The 16,077-nt window shown below is 45.1% G+C and overlaps 1 protein-coding gene and 2 non-coding genes across 3 annotated transcripts; all 3 read left to right on the top strand.

Moving 5' to 3' along the window:
- Positions 1–3,082: 3,082 nt before the first annotated feature.
- Positions 3,083–11,258, top strand: RPL13A (ribosomal protein L13a). The gene is made up of 10 exons (XM_066596645.1): positions 3,083–3,215; positions 4,985–5,065; positions 5,312–5,398; positions 5,729–5,801; positions 6,298–6,363; positions 7,065–7,166; positions 7,891–7,976; positions 8,059–8,118; positions 8,227–8,349; positions 11,134–11,258. The coding sequence occupies exons 1-10, from the start codon at positions 3,201–3,203 to the stop codon at positions 11,218–11,220; spliced, it is 780 nt and encodes a 259-aa protein (XP_066452742.1). The 5' UTR covers positions 3,083–3,200; the 3' UTR covers positions 11,221–11,258.
- On the top strand, positions 5,587–5,661 carry LOC136622651 (small nucleolar RNA Z195/SNORD33/SNORD32 family). Its single transcript, XR_010791844.1, has one exon. It is a non-coding gene; the product is annotated as a small nucleolar RNA Z195/SNORD33/SNORD32 family (small nucleolar RNA).
- LOC136622650 (small nucleolar RNA Z195/SNORD33/SNORD32 family) lies at positions 5,834–5,916 on the top strand. The gene has a single exon (XR_010791843.1). It is a non-coding gene; the product is annotated as a small nucleolar RNA Z195/SNORD33/SNORD32 family (small nucleolar RNA).
- Positions 11,259–16,077: the final 4,819 nt, after the last annotated feature.

The following is a 16,077-nucleotide window of genomic DNA, read 5'->3' as shown; positions in this document are numbered from 1 at the left end:
CACCTCACCCCACCTCCAGCCGGCTGATTCTTCTTCTTCCGGTGACGAAGCGTCCATTAACGGCATTCTCCTTCCTGCTGTGCAATATATGCTATGTTACTAGTAACGTAGCGTTCATAGCCTAGCAGGGAGTGCCAAGCTATTGCCGAGACTGTGCATGTGCATTGTCTCGTGACATTAGTATATTAACTTTTGCAGCAAGACAGCATGCATGCATTCCTTCCTAGGCAGTGAATGTTGCATCACTAGTGACGTAACCTACACTGACCTGCGGGAAGAAGGATGCAGAAAAAGGATGCTCCATAACAAGAAGAGGTGAGGTGAGGAGCCAGGAGAAGATGCGGTAAGAAGACTCCCTGGGGAAGAATAGGTAAGCATTGATTTTTTTTTTTTTTAATGACAGAACCCTTTAACCCCTTCCCTATCCATGACGTAAGCGTAACCTTACGTCATAGGGATAGCTCGAGATCATGACCAATCACCCATTCCCCAATGCCATAAGTAGCCGAGGATTCCCTTTTGTGTGCTATTAAGATCATCTGAAAAAAAGATCTTATTTGCAATTATGTTATTACTCTATAAAAGAGTATAAAGTATCATACCCCAGCTTATACCGTAACCACAGAGTACTGAAGGACATGATGCCTCATTGGCTATAGGGATCAGTGATGAATATCACCATGTATGACCATTTTAGGGTCCCTCATTTTATAACTTGCTCTGTTGGGGAGAGTAAAGCCCCCAAATCCTCACTACTGTCAATGCATGTCACATCTCATCTCCTCCTGTCAAGAGTCAAATGTGCAGCATATGTTAAAGGGGTTGTCCCGCGAAAGCAAGTGGGGTTAAGCACTTCTGTATGGCCATATTAATGCACTTTGTAATATACATCGTTCATTAAATATTGGCCATACAGAAGTTATACACTTACCCCCTCCGGTGCTAGCGTCCCCGTCTCCATGGCGCCGACTAAAGCCGCCTTCTCCCTGGATTAGACGCACTTGCGCTGAAGGGGCCGCTCCGGCGAGCTCGCGCCGCACAGGGCTTCTTCCACCTTCCCGCACTGTTGTGAGATCTCTGGCCACTAGCTGGTATCTCTTGAGCACATCAGTCCCTCGGATGTGACATTCGATGACATTTATATGTCTTCTGGTCTTCAGGGCTGTCCTTTATATCAGTTGATAATCGGTACAAGTGAACAAGCCACATTTTAACAGGATCCACCAACAATCAGGTCACAAAAAATGCATCACATGTAGCTAAAACCATTAAAAAAGACTTTACCTATTGATGAAAGGGCAACTGCATGCAGAAAAAATCTCCACTGCACATGTGCGGCGGCGTGCCAGCTGCCCCTTCCGCACACATCAACAGAGAAGAAGATAGAAGTCCCGGATGGGTAAGCAGAAGCCCCACAGTGTCCACGGCCACAGGCAGGAATCCAATCCGCCCATGGGCATAGGGCCCTAGCCCTGATCGTGACAGGTAACTGTTTAGATGCCGCAGTCAAAGCTGACCACACATCTAAATAGTGTGTGGGTGTGGGGAAATCCCTTCCTGCACCCCATTGGCACCTGACGCAATGCGATCAGAAGTTGCTGATGGGCTAGCATGGCAGTCCGAAGCCTACTGAAGGCTCACAGGGATGTCACACACAGATGCCAGGGATGTCACGCATAGTACCGTAGCAGGGCTCGAAAGACGACAAAGAAGAATTCCTATATACTGAAGTATTGCAGTATATAGTACAAGCAAGCAGATGATTGCAAGTTTGAATCCCCTGTTGGGGACTAAGTGAAAAATAAGTTTTTTAACAATTGAAAAATAATAAACATCTAAAAATATAAGTAAATATCAAATATATAACTTCTATAAATAAAAATTATTAAAAATATATAATTAAAAGCATATTAAGTAAAAAAAAAATCCACTTTTTTCCATTAAAAACTAAACAATTAAAAAAAACATATTTTGTATTGCCACATAAAATATCACGCTATTTATTCCGCATGGTGAAAAAAAAAAGTGTTGTTTTTTTTTTCTGGTATCCTAGCTACTAGAGATGAGCGAACGTACTCGTTTCGAGTACTTACGCACCCGAGTACCGCCATTTTCGAGTACTTCAGTACTCGGGTGAAAAGATTCGGGGGGCGCCGGGGGGCGGGGAGAGGCGTGGCGGTGCGGGGGGGGGAGCAGCGGGGAACAGGGGGGAGCCCTCTCTCTCTCCCTCTCCCCCCCACTCCCCACTGCTACCCCCCGTGCCGCCACGGCGCCCCCCGAATTTTTTCGCCCGAGTACGGAAGTACTCGGAATTCGCGGTATTCGGGCGAAAAAGGGGCGTGCCCGAGCACGTTCGCTCATCTCTACTAGCTACTAAAAAAAATGTGAATTAAAAAGTGATCAAAAAGATGTATCTTTCCCACAATGGTACTATTAAAAACTACAGTCGAACCCACAAAAAAGAGCCCTCACAGAGCTCAGGTAACAAAACAGCAAAAAAGTTGTGGGTCTCAGAATATGGGGGCAGCAAGTAATTTTTTTGCTTTAATTTTTTTTTGTTTTAATAGAAAAACATTAAAATCTGTAAATTTGGTATCACCGTATTCATACTGACCCATAGAACAAACTAAAACCACCAAAAATGGCGCAATTGCATTTTCTTTTTATTTCTCCCCACTTTAAAATTTGTTTTCCATATATCAGACAGCCTGAAGTAGTTAGCAACTACAAAGAACATTTCTCTCTACAACTTCTGTGTTCGACTCTCTAGTTTTCATTGTATTAACATTCTATTACAACCCTCTCACTGCACAGTCTGACGATTTGATACTCGGTCCGAAAAAAAACCCAGAATGTATGTAACCCACCCTAATCTATACAACCCAGTGTGGCGTTCTAAACCAGTCTCAGAACTACAAATCCCGACATTCCCCGCGAGTCCAACTCGTCAACTTCCGGTACAGAACACGCTGTAGCCACTGACCAATCACAGTTTGGCTTAGTTCACTCCAGAAGCTAAAAGCTGATTGGTTCCTTTTATTTTCCCTAGCGCTTCTGTAAAAGTGCAAGAATTACGTCATGGTTGGATCCGCCCACTTCAAGTGACGGAAGTCGTATCCAAATCGTCACTTCCGCCCTTTCCCTTCCTTTTGGAAACCCCGTGGCCGAGCGCGAGTCTCTTTCTCGTCCGGCAGCCCAAGATGGCGGACCGTAAGGTGAGCTGCTCCGGACTCGCGGCTGGTTTGCGACTCTTCTTACCCTCCGACGCCGCAAGCGACCACGGCGGGGACACTGTAAGCGCTTCGCTCAGCGCTGGGGGCAGTGCGGGCGCCGTCAGACTGCGGTAATCACTGCCACACGGGCTGAGGCCCCGGCCGGCGAGTTCCAGAGCTCCTGCAGAGGCCGGCCTGCTCAGGGGAGACCCCGTACTCGTCTCTGGCAACGCTGGCGATAGGATATAGCGCACTTTACGTTAGTGTCGTGCGGCCTAGTGAGGATTAGCACTGTATGAGGAGCGATGGCTGCGACCTCACGTGTGAGCTGAATTTCTGGGTCCTAACGCCCGCATGTTGCATCTATGTTCTCTCACCTTCCGCCCTATAACTGCGCCCACATCTGAGGGTTCAACCTGCAGACCAGTGCAAACCCAGCAGTACTACCCGGGCCCGTTCTATCAGCTATGACAGTCACAGGTAGTGCTAGATTCTCTGTTGTCAGCCACATATCTACAAGGATATGGTGTTAATCACTGTCAGCAGCTGGGCTTCCACTTCTAGGGTCCTAGTGTTGTCATATTTACATGGCTGAGAGGGGGACTTTATATCTGCTGATTACAAACCCTGTGCCCCCCCCCCCCCCCCTGTATCAGATGGTACAGCCGCTGAGTGCCTCTTGTATGGGGGGATTGGATCTTGTCTTACATATGTGTATCCTACTAAAAGGTGCTTTTAGATGGAACGATTATCGTTCAGACGAGCGATGGATGATCTTCGGTCTAATGAGAATCGTTTGCTTTTTCGTACATTTTATACGTTGTTGGCTCAGTCAGTCGCTGTATAATCCAATGTGAAAGACTGAACAACTGCTGTTTAACCCGGATGGTAAGCGAATGAGCCAGCGATGTCTCTGCCTGTCTAGCTGGGCTGAAAGAGTGAACGATCCAGACGAGAATCGGTTCGTCTTAGGCCAGCCTTGTGACTGTATCTCCCGGCGTGCTGGCTGCACAGTATACACGTGCGACATGCAATGACCTGGCTTGCCTTATTGCATGCCATCCATTGGCATGCACTATCTTGGTGTGCAGAATACATGCTAACATGGAAGCTTTATTGCGTGCTCCTTTTATGCACGTCAGCAGGAGAGTGGTACAGCATGTTGGGATACACTAACGAACACTCATCTGAGTCCGGCCTAACAGGAACCTAATTGGGGGAGTTGTGGCAATTTAAAAAAATTTGTTTGTATGGATCGGGGGTTGATCCTGCTGCATACAATGTAGATGTCAGCCCGCGAGAGCTGAAGCTGATCGTAGCTGTTAGACCTTAATACTGCTGTCAATTCTGACAGTGACATTTAAATGCCCCGATAAGAGTTTGGGGGTTCCTAACTCCCCCCACATGATGCCATAGCAGCCGGGGGAATTCTGAAGGCTCCCAGGGCTGTTGTTGCAGATGGCCTGTGGCTTGATAAGACTGTCAGATTGCAGGGTACTGTTATACTGCAGGAGCGATCAAACCATTGCAAGTTCTTGTCCCTTATGTAAGGAGTAAAAAGTGTATAAAAAGAAACTCTTCTCCAATATTGAAAAAAAATTGTAATCGCTGTCTCTGTAGAAGTCCACTGACTTGAATGGGTGATTCTGGTCCAAGAATGGCACCAGATTAGGAGATGCTGCGATTCTTTTACATGGAGCATTGGTCCGTGAAATAAAAAAAATAGTGCAGAGGTCTGTAGATATCTTATAAGAATGTTTGTCTGTTTTCAGGTGCCAAGAGGAGGCGACAAGCAGCGGAAACCTGCAAAATCTGCAAAACCTACAAAACCTGCAAAGGGGCCTAAAGTTGAGGTAAGCAAAACTTTTGATATGTCAAGTTTGTCAGAAGTGCTGTGACTCTTTTTAGAACGTTGATGCTAAAATCATCCATGTGAGTCAGCCCTTAGCACGGATGTGTACGGGCGCTAAAAGGTTTGGACAACCACTGAAACAGTCAGTTCTCCTTTGATAAGTGGTGGAAATGTGTGTTGTCAGCCAATTAAACTGCTATTCTGATATATATCGACTAGCTGTTGCTAATAATCTGTTTTACTTTAGGCCAAGAAGCTGCCTCAGAAACTGATCCAGGGAGGTCTCCCAGGCTTCTTCAAGAACTTGGGCGGAGGATTCAAGGCTTCAAGTCAGGTAACTGTCACTTAGCTTCAGAACAAGTGCTGTTCCTCGTATGGTCGGGCTCCTACACACAGGGCTTTCTTTAGTTGGGTCCATAACTAAGAGACTGGACAGATCCTGTATTTCCATTATGTAATGTGGGAACCATAGTATTTGGGATTATCTATTGGGCGTCTGGGTGCAGAGGGATCTCCTCCAGCCTTGTCATTGATGAACCTTGTGCTTGAGTTTCCCAACAATGAAACAATTTCACATGCACTACCATCTGAGACGGGGTAACTGGCGCAGAAATGCGTGGTGCAGACCCTTGTTGCCTATTTGACACGTGGATGTTTTATGCAGGTTCTGGTCATCGATGGCAGAGGACATCTCCTTGGTCGTCTTGCTGCTATTGTTGCTAAGCAGGTGTTGCTCGGTAAGTGTGCAAGCTTTCTGTGGAAGTTATAAATGGTCGTTGATGAGCCTAAAGTTTCTCATACGAGTTTAATCGACCATGAGATAACTTTACATGCACTACCATCTGAGACCAAACATCAAGTAATACCATGAATCAAAGGGATTCTGTCATCACCTCTGAGCTTCATAAATTACGTTATGGCGCTTGAAAGGGAGGGAACAAGAGTTCGGGGAGCTGTGCTTCAGTCACTGGGTGCACAGTGACTCTTCAGCCAGCTCAGTTCACACGATTTTCCATAGAGATGAATGGGAGAACATGTGCTCAGAGGCGGCTGAAAGAGTCAAACTGTATGCATGACTACAGAAACACAGCACTGGAGCCGGGCCACCAGTAAGTATGAAACGCAGCTCCCTGCACTTCCTGTTCCCACACATGGGTTCAAAGGTGATGACAGGTTCCCTTTTAAACAAGATCACATTTGTGTAACTAATACTGTAATCTTCTGTATTCTCAGGGCGCAAAGTAGTAGTTGTACGATGTGAAGGCATCAACATTTCCGGCAACTTCTACCGCAACAAACGTAAGTATTTCAGTTCTAATAACTTTACAGTAATGGTTCTGCTCACCTTTTAGGAGTAGTCAGTACAGATTGTGTTTTGAGGGTTTTATTAGCAAAGGTGATCCCTGCCAATCATCTGTTCACCTATCCTAAGGATAGTTCATGAATAGTAAATGCCTGGAATACCCCTTTGATGGGCATCCTGTATACTGTCTGCTTAAAGGAGTACTCCCATCTCATAAATTGAGGCTGTATCACTGGGAAGTCGTCCTTTTAATAAACGGTCTGAACTCCTGGACTTTTACTGATCTTGAAAATGAAGGGGACTGCAGCACTGAGAATACTTGTCAATCGGTGCAGTTCTACTCCAGACCTGTGGCTCTTTCATTGTAATGACTGGTAATGGTCTTACAAGTCATAAAGTGGTGTTATAGCCTCATGAAGTCACCCATTTAGAGGGGAATACCTCTCCAAGGATGCCTAAACAAGCAGTACAAAGATTATAAAAATCTCATTCACCCCTGTACATAAACTTCCCATTTATTAGATCAGCAGGGAGATGAGTGATATATTTGTAGATTTCCTGTCAAGAAGATCCACAATATAATGTAACTCAATATATAAGCTAGGAGCAATAATCTGTCTTAACTGTTCAATAATATTGGCAGTATAGTTGGTGTAAGTAGTTGCATAACTTATTTTCTTTCCGCCTTCTCCAATAGTAAAGTACCTTGCTTTCCTGCGCAAACGCATGAACACAAACCCTTCCCGTGGGCCATACCACTTCAGAGCACCCAGCCGTATCTTCTGGAGGACTGTAAGAGGTAATGCTGATCTAATGTTCTCATATGTATCGTCTTTGGTGTAAATATTTTTAAATTGTATAGAGGGCTTGTACAATCTCTGCATATTATTCCCTATCCACACGATTCCGATCGCTGGAACCCCCACTCATCAAAATAGATCACCCTCGGCACATCTTAAAATTGACAGCGTTCACCATGCATGTGGCACAGACTGTCCATTCACTTCACTGGGAACTCTGAAGATTGCCAAGCGCTTGAACGTGGCTATCTGACAGGTCACATTGAAGTGAATGGAGCAGTGGTGCACATGTCAAAATATCAGGCTGTGCCAGGGGCACGATTTCTGGATCGGTGGGGGTCCCAGTAGTCGGACCCCCACTGATCACCAAGCTGTTAGTATCCTGTGGAAGGGAATAACTTGCTGAGATACAAATACTCTTTTGAAGGGTTTTTTCCTCATTAGACTAGCTGATTGCCCTAGGTCCTGTTAAGGCACCCACTGGGAAACAGCTGACTGCCATGGGAAGCTGCTGCAGGGGAAATAATAGTTTTGGGGTGCGTTCACACATCACTGATTTCGTTGCAGACTTCACCCCTTCAACTTGAATTTAATTGAAAGGTTGAAATCTGTAGGTCTGCACCAAAATCCACAACAAATCGGCAACATGCGAACGCATCCATATTGTAAAAGATGGTACTACTGTAGTTTACATGTCTAACCATCATTTTTCTCTGCATTCAGGAATGCTTCCACACAAAACCAAGAGAGGACAGGCTGCTTTGGAGAGGCTGAAGGTCTTCGATGGTATCCCACCTCCCTATGACAAGGTTAGCAGACCTTTACGATACTCATGTGACGAGGTATTGTGTTATAATAGATTATTGACACAAATTGCTTTTCCCCCTCTAGAGGAAGCGTATGGTGGTCCCTGCTGCCCTGAAGATCGTGCGCTTGAAGCCAACAAGGAAGGTATGTGCTTTATGGCTGAGAAGACTTAAGACTTTGATATCTTATTAGTGTTCAAATAATGGTCAACTGACTTTAAAATCTAAATGGATGTATTGGATTTCTATGTAGTTTGCATACCTTGGTCGCCTTGCCCATGAAGTTGGCTGGAAGTACCAGGCAGTGACTGCCACTCTTGAAGAGAAGAGGAAGGAAAAGGCCAAGATGTACTACAACAAAAAGAAGCTGGTCATGGTAGGTAATGGGCATCGATTATACTGGCATGAGCCCAAGTAGTTCTGTACACTTATGGTCTTGAGGGGGTTGTCTAGTTGTAAGCCGTCTCTATTCAAATACCCTAATTTAGTGGTGTGCTATGGCTAAGTATCTAAATGCATTGTTGTGGCAATAGTGGTGCTGGACTTCGTGTACCTGTAGAAAATATTAATGAAAGACCCTAGCTCATCAGTCAGCACAAAGTGTAAGCAAGAACACTATAATTAGTTTACTGTGAGAAGATACTTACTGGAATTATGATGGCTAAACTAGTGTAATATATCCCAATATACAAAACTAGAATTTAGAGGGCTGTATTGTAAACTACTGCTGGCAGGCATATGCTTAACACAGATGTTTTAGGGTGGGTACAAGGCACAGGCAGTGTAGAAGCCCCCTTCCCTCTAGCTGTATAAAGGAAGCACTTGGAACTCAGGTTATGTGGAAGATAAAGGATTAAAGGGTATTCGCAGGCTTTAACTTCTGTTGATGGGGACTCCCCGCTCAGATCCACGCCAGTCAGCTGATTCCAGATGCAGCTGTTGCTATTGTCAGCAGCGAAAGCAGAAAGTGCTGAGCATAGTGCAGATGTCAGTTGGTATTGTTGATGCAGCTCTCGTTTAATTCAATGGGAGCTGTGCCTGCATTACCAACCTGGGCTGCTGTGCTATGGTCAGCGGCTTCTTCTTCCTCCACTGGTCATGGTGATGGCGGCATCGGGAACCGGCTGATCTGCAGGGGATTTGAGTCTCTATCGGTCATCAATAGAAAGTTAGTGGTTGTATCACTATTGCAAGCTGCACCCACAGATCAGAAAGTTGTCCTATAGGGGGGATATCACTGCCTTGTCCCATTCTGCCTGTTGCTGCAGGGCCGCTTCTCCTGCAGTGATGTCAGCATGAAGGGGAGCGCTGGCTGAGCACGCAGTCAGTGCTTCATTTCAAAGGTGCTGGTGGAAATGGTCTCCACAGCCCTTATGTATTTAATGCGTACAGAATGTATAAGGAGCTGGTTGATCGCCTCAAATGATTAAAATCATTACATATGTGGGATCTTGGGTGCTGTACAGAGTGTAACTGCTTATAACAGGACTAGACACACACCCCAGTATTCTGGTGGCCAGTGCACTTAGAATGGTTTCCGATAAAGGGGTTTTGTCATTAGAGGAAAAAAAATCAATACTTGCCTATTCCTTCCCCGTCAGTCTTCTTACTGCATCTTCTGGCTCCTCCAGTCCCCGGGTCACGTCACCTCCTGGATCCTCTTTCTGTGACTAAGCATACATTGCCGGCATTCTGCTTCCTGCAGGGCAATGTACGCTACATTACTAGTGATGTAGTATTCACTGCCTAGAAAAGAAGGCCGAATCCTCGGCAGCCTGCTTTAGTGTGACTGCGAAATGTCTCGCCACTAGTGTTTCATATGCAATATGAAACACTAGCGACGATAGATCGCGCATGTGCGCTAAATCAGGCTGCCGAGGATTCAGCCTTCCCTGCTAGGCAGTGAGCACTACATCATTCATAGTGGTCAGTGAACTGCATCTAATGGACACGCCAAAACAGGAAGAGGGGATCCGGGTGTCTGGAGCTGATGTGACCTGGGGGACTGGAGGAGCCAGGAGAAGATCAGGTAGGGAGTCTGCCTGGGGAAGAATGGGTAAGGTGAGAGATTTCTCATGCAGTACCCTGTCTGCTCCCAATTTTACTCGCTTGATCTGTCAAAATCACTCGTTTGAACCCCTTTAAAGCAACCCTTGGGCCCTAGACAAACAAAAATGGCTGCACCAATGCTGCTTACCTGGGTAGCACTGACCAAGGCAGCCTGTAGTGATTTAAATAAACTATTTATACTAATGCATCAGGTAGCAGAGAATTGGTGCAGCCAGCTTTGTTTATCCAGGACTTTGCTGTAGGCCTTCTGCACAGGGGTGGGTCCGATTCCTGCAGCGGAGTTCGACCCGGTGACCCCTGTGTAGCCGCCTGCTCAGATGGGTCGGACTCCATATGCGGGATTCCACCTGGTGCCAGGCCAGTGACCCCAGCTTACCTGTCTGGTGTCTTCTCTGCTGCCAATGTGCCAGGCGGCACATGCACAATACAGAGGAAGCGGTGCCGTCACTATGACGATGACACTGCCTCCTCTGCTGCCAATGTGCTGGTCGGAGCATGCGTAGTTGAGAGGATGTTGCGCTGTCGCTATGGCAATGACGTGGCTCCTGCGGCCATTCTGCAATGATTGCGAAATGGCCGCAGCACGGATGGCTTCCATTGACTTCAATGACTTCCATTGACTTCAATGGAAGCTAGACGTGTGTAGCCGGCAGGAAATCGCGCATGCTGTGATTTCTTTCCTGTCGGTGGAAAATTGCAATCCATTTCCGCTCGTGGGCAGAAAATAGCATTTTGTGATGGCATGCTGTGGGCTGGATTTGCTGTGAAATCTAGAGGTGCTTGCCCAGCAGTTGTACTTCTGCCTATTAGTTGTACTACATGAGTCCAGAGCCTTATAGAGTTGTATTATAAATATATAGTATGCTTTACATGTCTCAAAAGATGTATCCAGTAGATGGCGCAGTAGAGGTATTTTTCCATCTTATTTGCATACTGTCTATAAAATCCATCTTATGTTGGTGTACAGTTCCTCTCCAGCTGTACTGATTGGATGGCATCTAGTCTCCTCTACCGCCATTGTTTGCAATTTCTTACGGCTGGCTGATCGTTGTGTATTAAGAGTATTTTTATATTTTTTTTTTCTTTTCAGAAACTGAAGAAGCAAGCCGAGAAGAACGTAGAAGGCAAAATTGCAAAGTACACAAATGTCCTGAAGCAGTACGGTGTCCTCGTCTAAATAGCCGCAGATTTGGAATAAATATTTGGAGAAACGTTGTTGGTGTCTGTCTGATGCGCCCCTCTGCTTCCAGATGTCTGCCTTGTTACGGTGTGGAATCTGTCACCATATAGTGACAAATGGTGAAGCCTTTGTTTCTATGGTAACAAACCATTTACTCTGCTATCCCAAACCATGTCCCTTGCAAAGAGCTTTCTGGATCAACTGATTGAATTGCACAGCTCTTCCTCTCTGAAACGGGTCGCAGGAATTTCTGAAGACTTACATTGAGCTGATTTGTTGGCTCCAGTGCATCAAGGGGTTGATGAGGCGATACCATAATAAAGTATATGGTGTGCACTGGGTCTGTGTAGATCAGCTGAGCGTGCTCATCTCATATACAGCCATTGTCCTGTAACTTTGGCACCTGATCACAAACCACATTCACACTGAAGGCTGTTAACACTTTAAATGCTTCAAGCATCCTCCAGGGGTCCCCAACGCCTGCTTCCCCTTGTTGAGATCACATGGTGGTGGCTGACGACCTTTTGAAGACCCCCAGGGCTGCCATGGTTTTGTGCCTATTAATAGAATGCCTACAGAAATACTATATACAGCAATACTGAAGTACTGCACTACATGGTATAAGTGATAAAATGATCAAGTTAAAGTCCATTATGTGGCACAAAAAAGTAAGGTGTAATTTTATTTTTTTTTTAAACTAAAAACCCTTTTCCTGTATTTATAGTAAAATCGACACCAATGTAGTATCGCTCAAAAATGCATTATTTATCCTGCATGATGAACCCCATCAGAATACACCCAGAATTACTGCTCTCTAGTCACCTCTTCTGCATTATGGGATTTTTCCAGTTCACTCAATTATAATGTACCAGTGAGTTCACATGGCAGCCCAGAGCCTACTGAAGGCTTGTTTGATCGAGTGAGTGACCTCACCGCTAGCTCACTTGCTCTCATGGAGCCTGTTTATGCAGAATATACATTATTGGCTCACTATTATCCTTTATGCCTGCACAAAATAAACAATTAGCAAGAAGCTAATGATTCTCGTTTGTAATCTTGCATTTACACCAAGTGATTCGATTATTGTTCACTTTCACTTGTTTGAACGATTTTTTTTTTCTTTCAAATAATTGTTCTGCCTAAAAGCACCTCCAGCTCCATACTGAGAAACTGCCCCACGAAATGTCCTAAAAATAAATGCCAGGGTTATTGGTCCCCACCTCATAAATAGGGGACCAAAAAGCTACCAATAAAAACTACAGGACACAATGTGGAAAACAACCCAAGAGACTGGCCCATCGCCATAGAAAAGATGGGAGTCTCAATACGGTGAATAACTTTTTTTTAAGGCAATATTTACATGGATGAGTACAGTGGGGTTTTTGTGTCAAAAAATCATGTTTTAGTAGGGGAAAAATGCCCTCACATGAAAACTGCATCTGCATGTGAGTACAATGCAAGTTATTTATTTTTGGTCCTGTAGAAATTTAACAGGTGCTGGTTGGCCAAGAAAAGGCACATGCTGCAACCTCTTGATCTTGCACCATTCCTGCGTGATAAAAATCGCCCCTGTAAATACGGGAGTGTATTTAAATGAAATACTAAATGGGTTCTATGTTCGCAAGTTTGTCCCTTCTTCACTATGTCCAAAATGCATGCAATAAACATGCCTCTGTGGAAGCAGCGCCTATAGTGATCCGCAGAATAAAGTGAACGTAACTTACACTATGGGTGCTGAAAATTTTTTTAAAAACTCACAATTATGTGTTTTTATCATTTCCTTCCACTTAAATTTTTTTTCCATGTTGTGTAGTACGTTGCCTAAGGCCTCATGCACACTGGCCAAATTGAGCAGCGGATTCTGCCCTTGTGCAGCCGCTCTGTGGAAGATTAAAATCGCAGCATTTTCTATTAGAGCAGATACACAGGGCCAGCTTCCATTGATGACAATGGAAGCCGTCCCTGCCATGGCACTTCTGCAATGCTCATCGCAGGAGTGTCGGGCCTCCACATCATTGCCTATGTGAGGGTGTGGCATCCTCTGTACTGTGCAGGTACGCAGAGGGAACATCCACATACAGAAAGAAGACTGCTTCTGGCAGGGAGTGGGCACGCGAGGATTCCATGTAGGATTTCCCACATCAAATGCGTGCATGAGTCCTAAAGGACACTGCTCTCTCCTGGTTCTTCTCCTACCCCTCTGCCAGCTTATTCGCTGCATGCTCCACCTCTCCTTCGTGCTGTTTGGGTCCCCCATGGCTCGGGCCTTCTCCATCTACAGAGCCTCTGTTGGACAAACTATCAGAAGACTTGGCTTTCAGGATCATCTTTATGCTGACGATACCTAGTTGTACACCTCTTCCTGTGACATCACAGAACCAATTCTGCAGAACGCCACTGACTGCTGTCTCTAACACTATATCCTCACTTTACTTAAAACTGAACCCCTCAAAAACTGACAGTGGTGTTTCCGCCCTCTACTAACCGACCACCATAACTCCCAGACAGCATGCCCGCTACCTTGGGGTTATATTCGACTCTGATCTCTCCTTTACCCCATATATCCAATCTATGGCCTGAACATGTCAGCTGCACCTCAAAGATCTGGTACCGTGTTAGCCAGTAGAGCAAAATGTGATTGTTCTCAGTAAGAGAAACGACGTAGTCTTGTAGATATGATACCTTTTAATGGCTAACAAAAATACATGATGTAATAATAGCGAGCTTTCGTACCAACGCAGGGTACTTCTTCCGGCTAATGGATAGGATCTGAAGAGGCATGGAAATTTATACACACTTATAACATACATACTTATGACAAGGCACAGATATGGATGTGATTGGTTCGCACTTAAAAGGAATTCTGCAACAGCAAACAAACATATTTTGTCTGGGCACTGATAGCGGAGTGCCTATCAGTGCCTAGACAAAATATGTTTGTTTGCTGTTGCAGAATTCCTTTTAAGTGCGAACCAATCACATCCATATCTGTGCCTTGTCATAAGTATGTATGTTATAAGTGTGTATAAATTTCCATGCCTCTTCAGATCCTATCCATTAGCCGGAAGAAGTACCCTGCGTTGGTACGAAAGCTCGCTATTATTACATCATGTATTTTTGTTAGCCATTAAAAGGTATCATATCTACAAGACTACGTCGTTTCTCTTACTGAGAACAATCACATTTAGCTGCACCTCAAGAACATCACAAGAATTCGCCACTTTCTCACCATGGACATGCTAAAAATGCTCACTGTTGCCCTCATTAAGTGCCCCTCGAACCTCTCATTCCTGCCTCCAAGACTTCTCCAGAGAAGCACCAGTCTTCTGGAACGCACTATCCCAAAACTATCCTGGCAATCCATAACTCTCACAACTTCAGGCGCGCTCTAAAAACGCACCTCTTCGGGGAGGCATATCGTATTTCCTAAACCAAACCCCTCTGTACTCCCCCCTGATCTCATTCTCCCTGTCCTACTGCCTGCAATCCCTGTCTGCCGTAATCAACTGCCCCTGCAGTCATACCGATTCAGCCACTATACTGCCTGACCATTGTCTGTGTGTATAGCATCCCTCACTCTCCACCTAACCATACCTTGCACACCTCCAGCCCCTTTATGTTCCGTATCACCCCATTATCTGCAGTATGTAAGCTTGTTGGAGCAGGACCCTCACCCCTACTGTCTCCAACTAGATGTAACTGGTTTTGTTTCTGTTCCCCTGTCTTGTAAGCGCTACGGAATAAAGATTTATTATTAAATAGTACTAGTAAAGAAATACAACTTGTTGCTCAAAAATCAAGCACTAATATAGCTAGCTGCTGGGGAAAAAAAAATGTAGCTTTTGAAAAGTGGGAACGATAAGAAGAAAGATTTTAAAATGGACGTTACAGGGTTAATCATAGAACTTTTTATGGTTTTGGGGAGTGCTGATCACTTCCCCAGAAAAAAAGGGAAAAAAAACAACCCTGAATACTTGTGCACCAGCAATTGATGATTTTGACCTTCATCTGTGTTGTGAGGGCTGATTATTACACTTTATATGGAAAAAAACCTCCAACAGACGGAACACAAGTTTCTTCAAGTCTTGGTCCGTTGCCTGGCAACTAATGCAAGGAAATGTAAAGGTTAACAAGCGAGTGGTTTTCTGTACTATGGCTGCAATTCCTGGAAATTGGGCAGAGCTGCGAATCACTAGACGTTTCATTGAAATGCCACGCCGTATAATGTAGAGGTTATATTACCTACGTAATGGATGGTTGCAATAAAATCTAGTTTATGGGCAAAGCATCCGAATATGGATGTTAGTCGGTAGGCACAGTGGACATATAGCAGCACTTTTGTGGTGGCCCCTAATGACTCAGGAATGCAGGACACATCTATTTACCCTATGTGTTAGTTAGTGGGTCTCCTATGCCAGGCTCTTATCTACAGCGCACATTTGTGTACCACATGATGGACCACTGCTTTCAATCAGCACCTTGTAATGCCAGTCAGTTGCCCCAAAGTTTTAGGCCTCCACCGGACAGACCTACTATGGCTGCGTGTTGCTATCTACATTTCAGCCGCACTTTGCGGCCTGACCGACTCTAATGATTGGAACTAGTAGCATTGTAGATTCCTATGCTTATTGTTTCCTCTCTGCATTGCACCGCTACAAGTAGCTTATCGGTGGTGTCCGACCTGGATTTTCATGCCGGACCCAACTGGTGCCATTTTGGTGCACTCTTTACAGCAGTCCGACAGCCAATCAGAAAAACCCTGCATGCAACCTTTGTATAACTGCCGCAATTAGGCTGCTTTCATATCTCCGTCCGAGATTTCTGTGCGTCTGTGGACCTCATTGACTATAATGG

The sequence above is a fragment of the Eleutherodactylus coqui genome, chromosome 3 (assembly GCF_035609145.1).
Source record: "Eleutherodactylus coqui strain aEleCoq1 chromosome 3, aEleCoq1.hap1, whole genome shotgun sequence".
Lineage (NCBI taxonomy): Eukaryota > Metazoa > Chordata > Amphibia > Anura > Eleutherodactylidae > Eleutherodactylus > Eleutherodactylus coqui.
Note: the sequence above shows the minus strand (reverse complement) of the source record. Positions and strands in the feature narration are given on the sequence as shown.

Coding starts and splice junctions, on each gene's coding strand:
- RPL13A (XM_066596645.1), top strand. Junction 5,399..5,728: donor GATTCAAGGCTTCAAGTCAG/GTAACTGTCACT, acceptor TGTTTTATGCAG/GTTCTGGTCATCGATGGCAG. Junction 5,802..6,297: donor TGCTAAGCAGGTGTTGCTCG/GTAAGTGTGCAA, acceptor CTGTATTCTCAG/GGCGCAAAGTAGTAGTTGTA.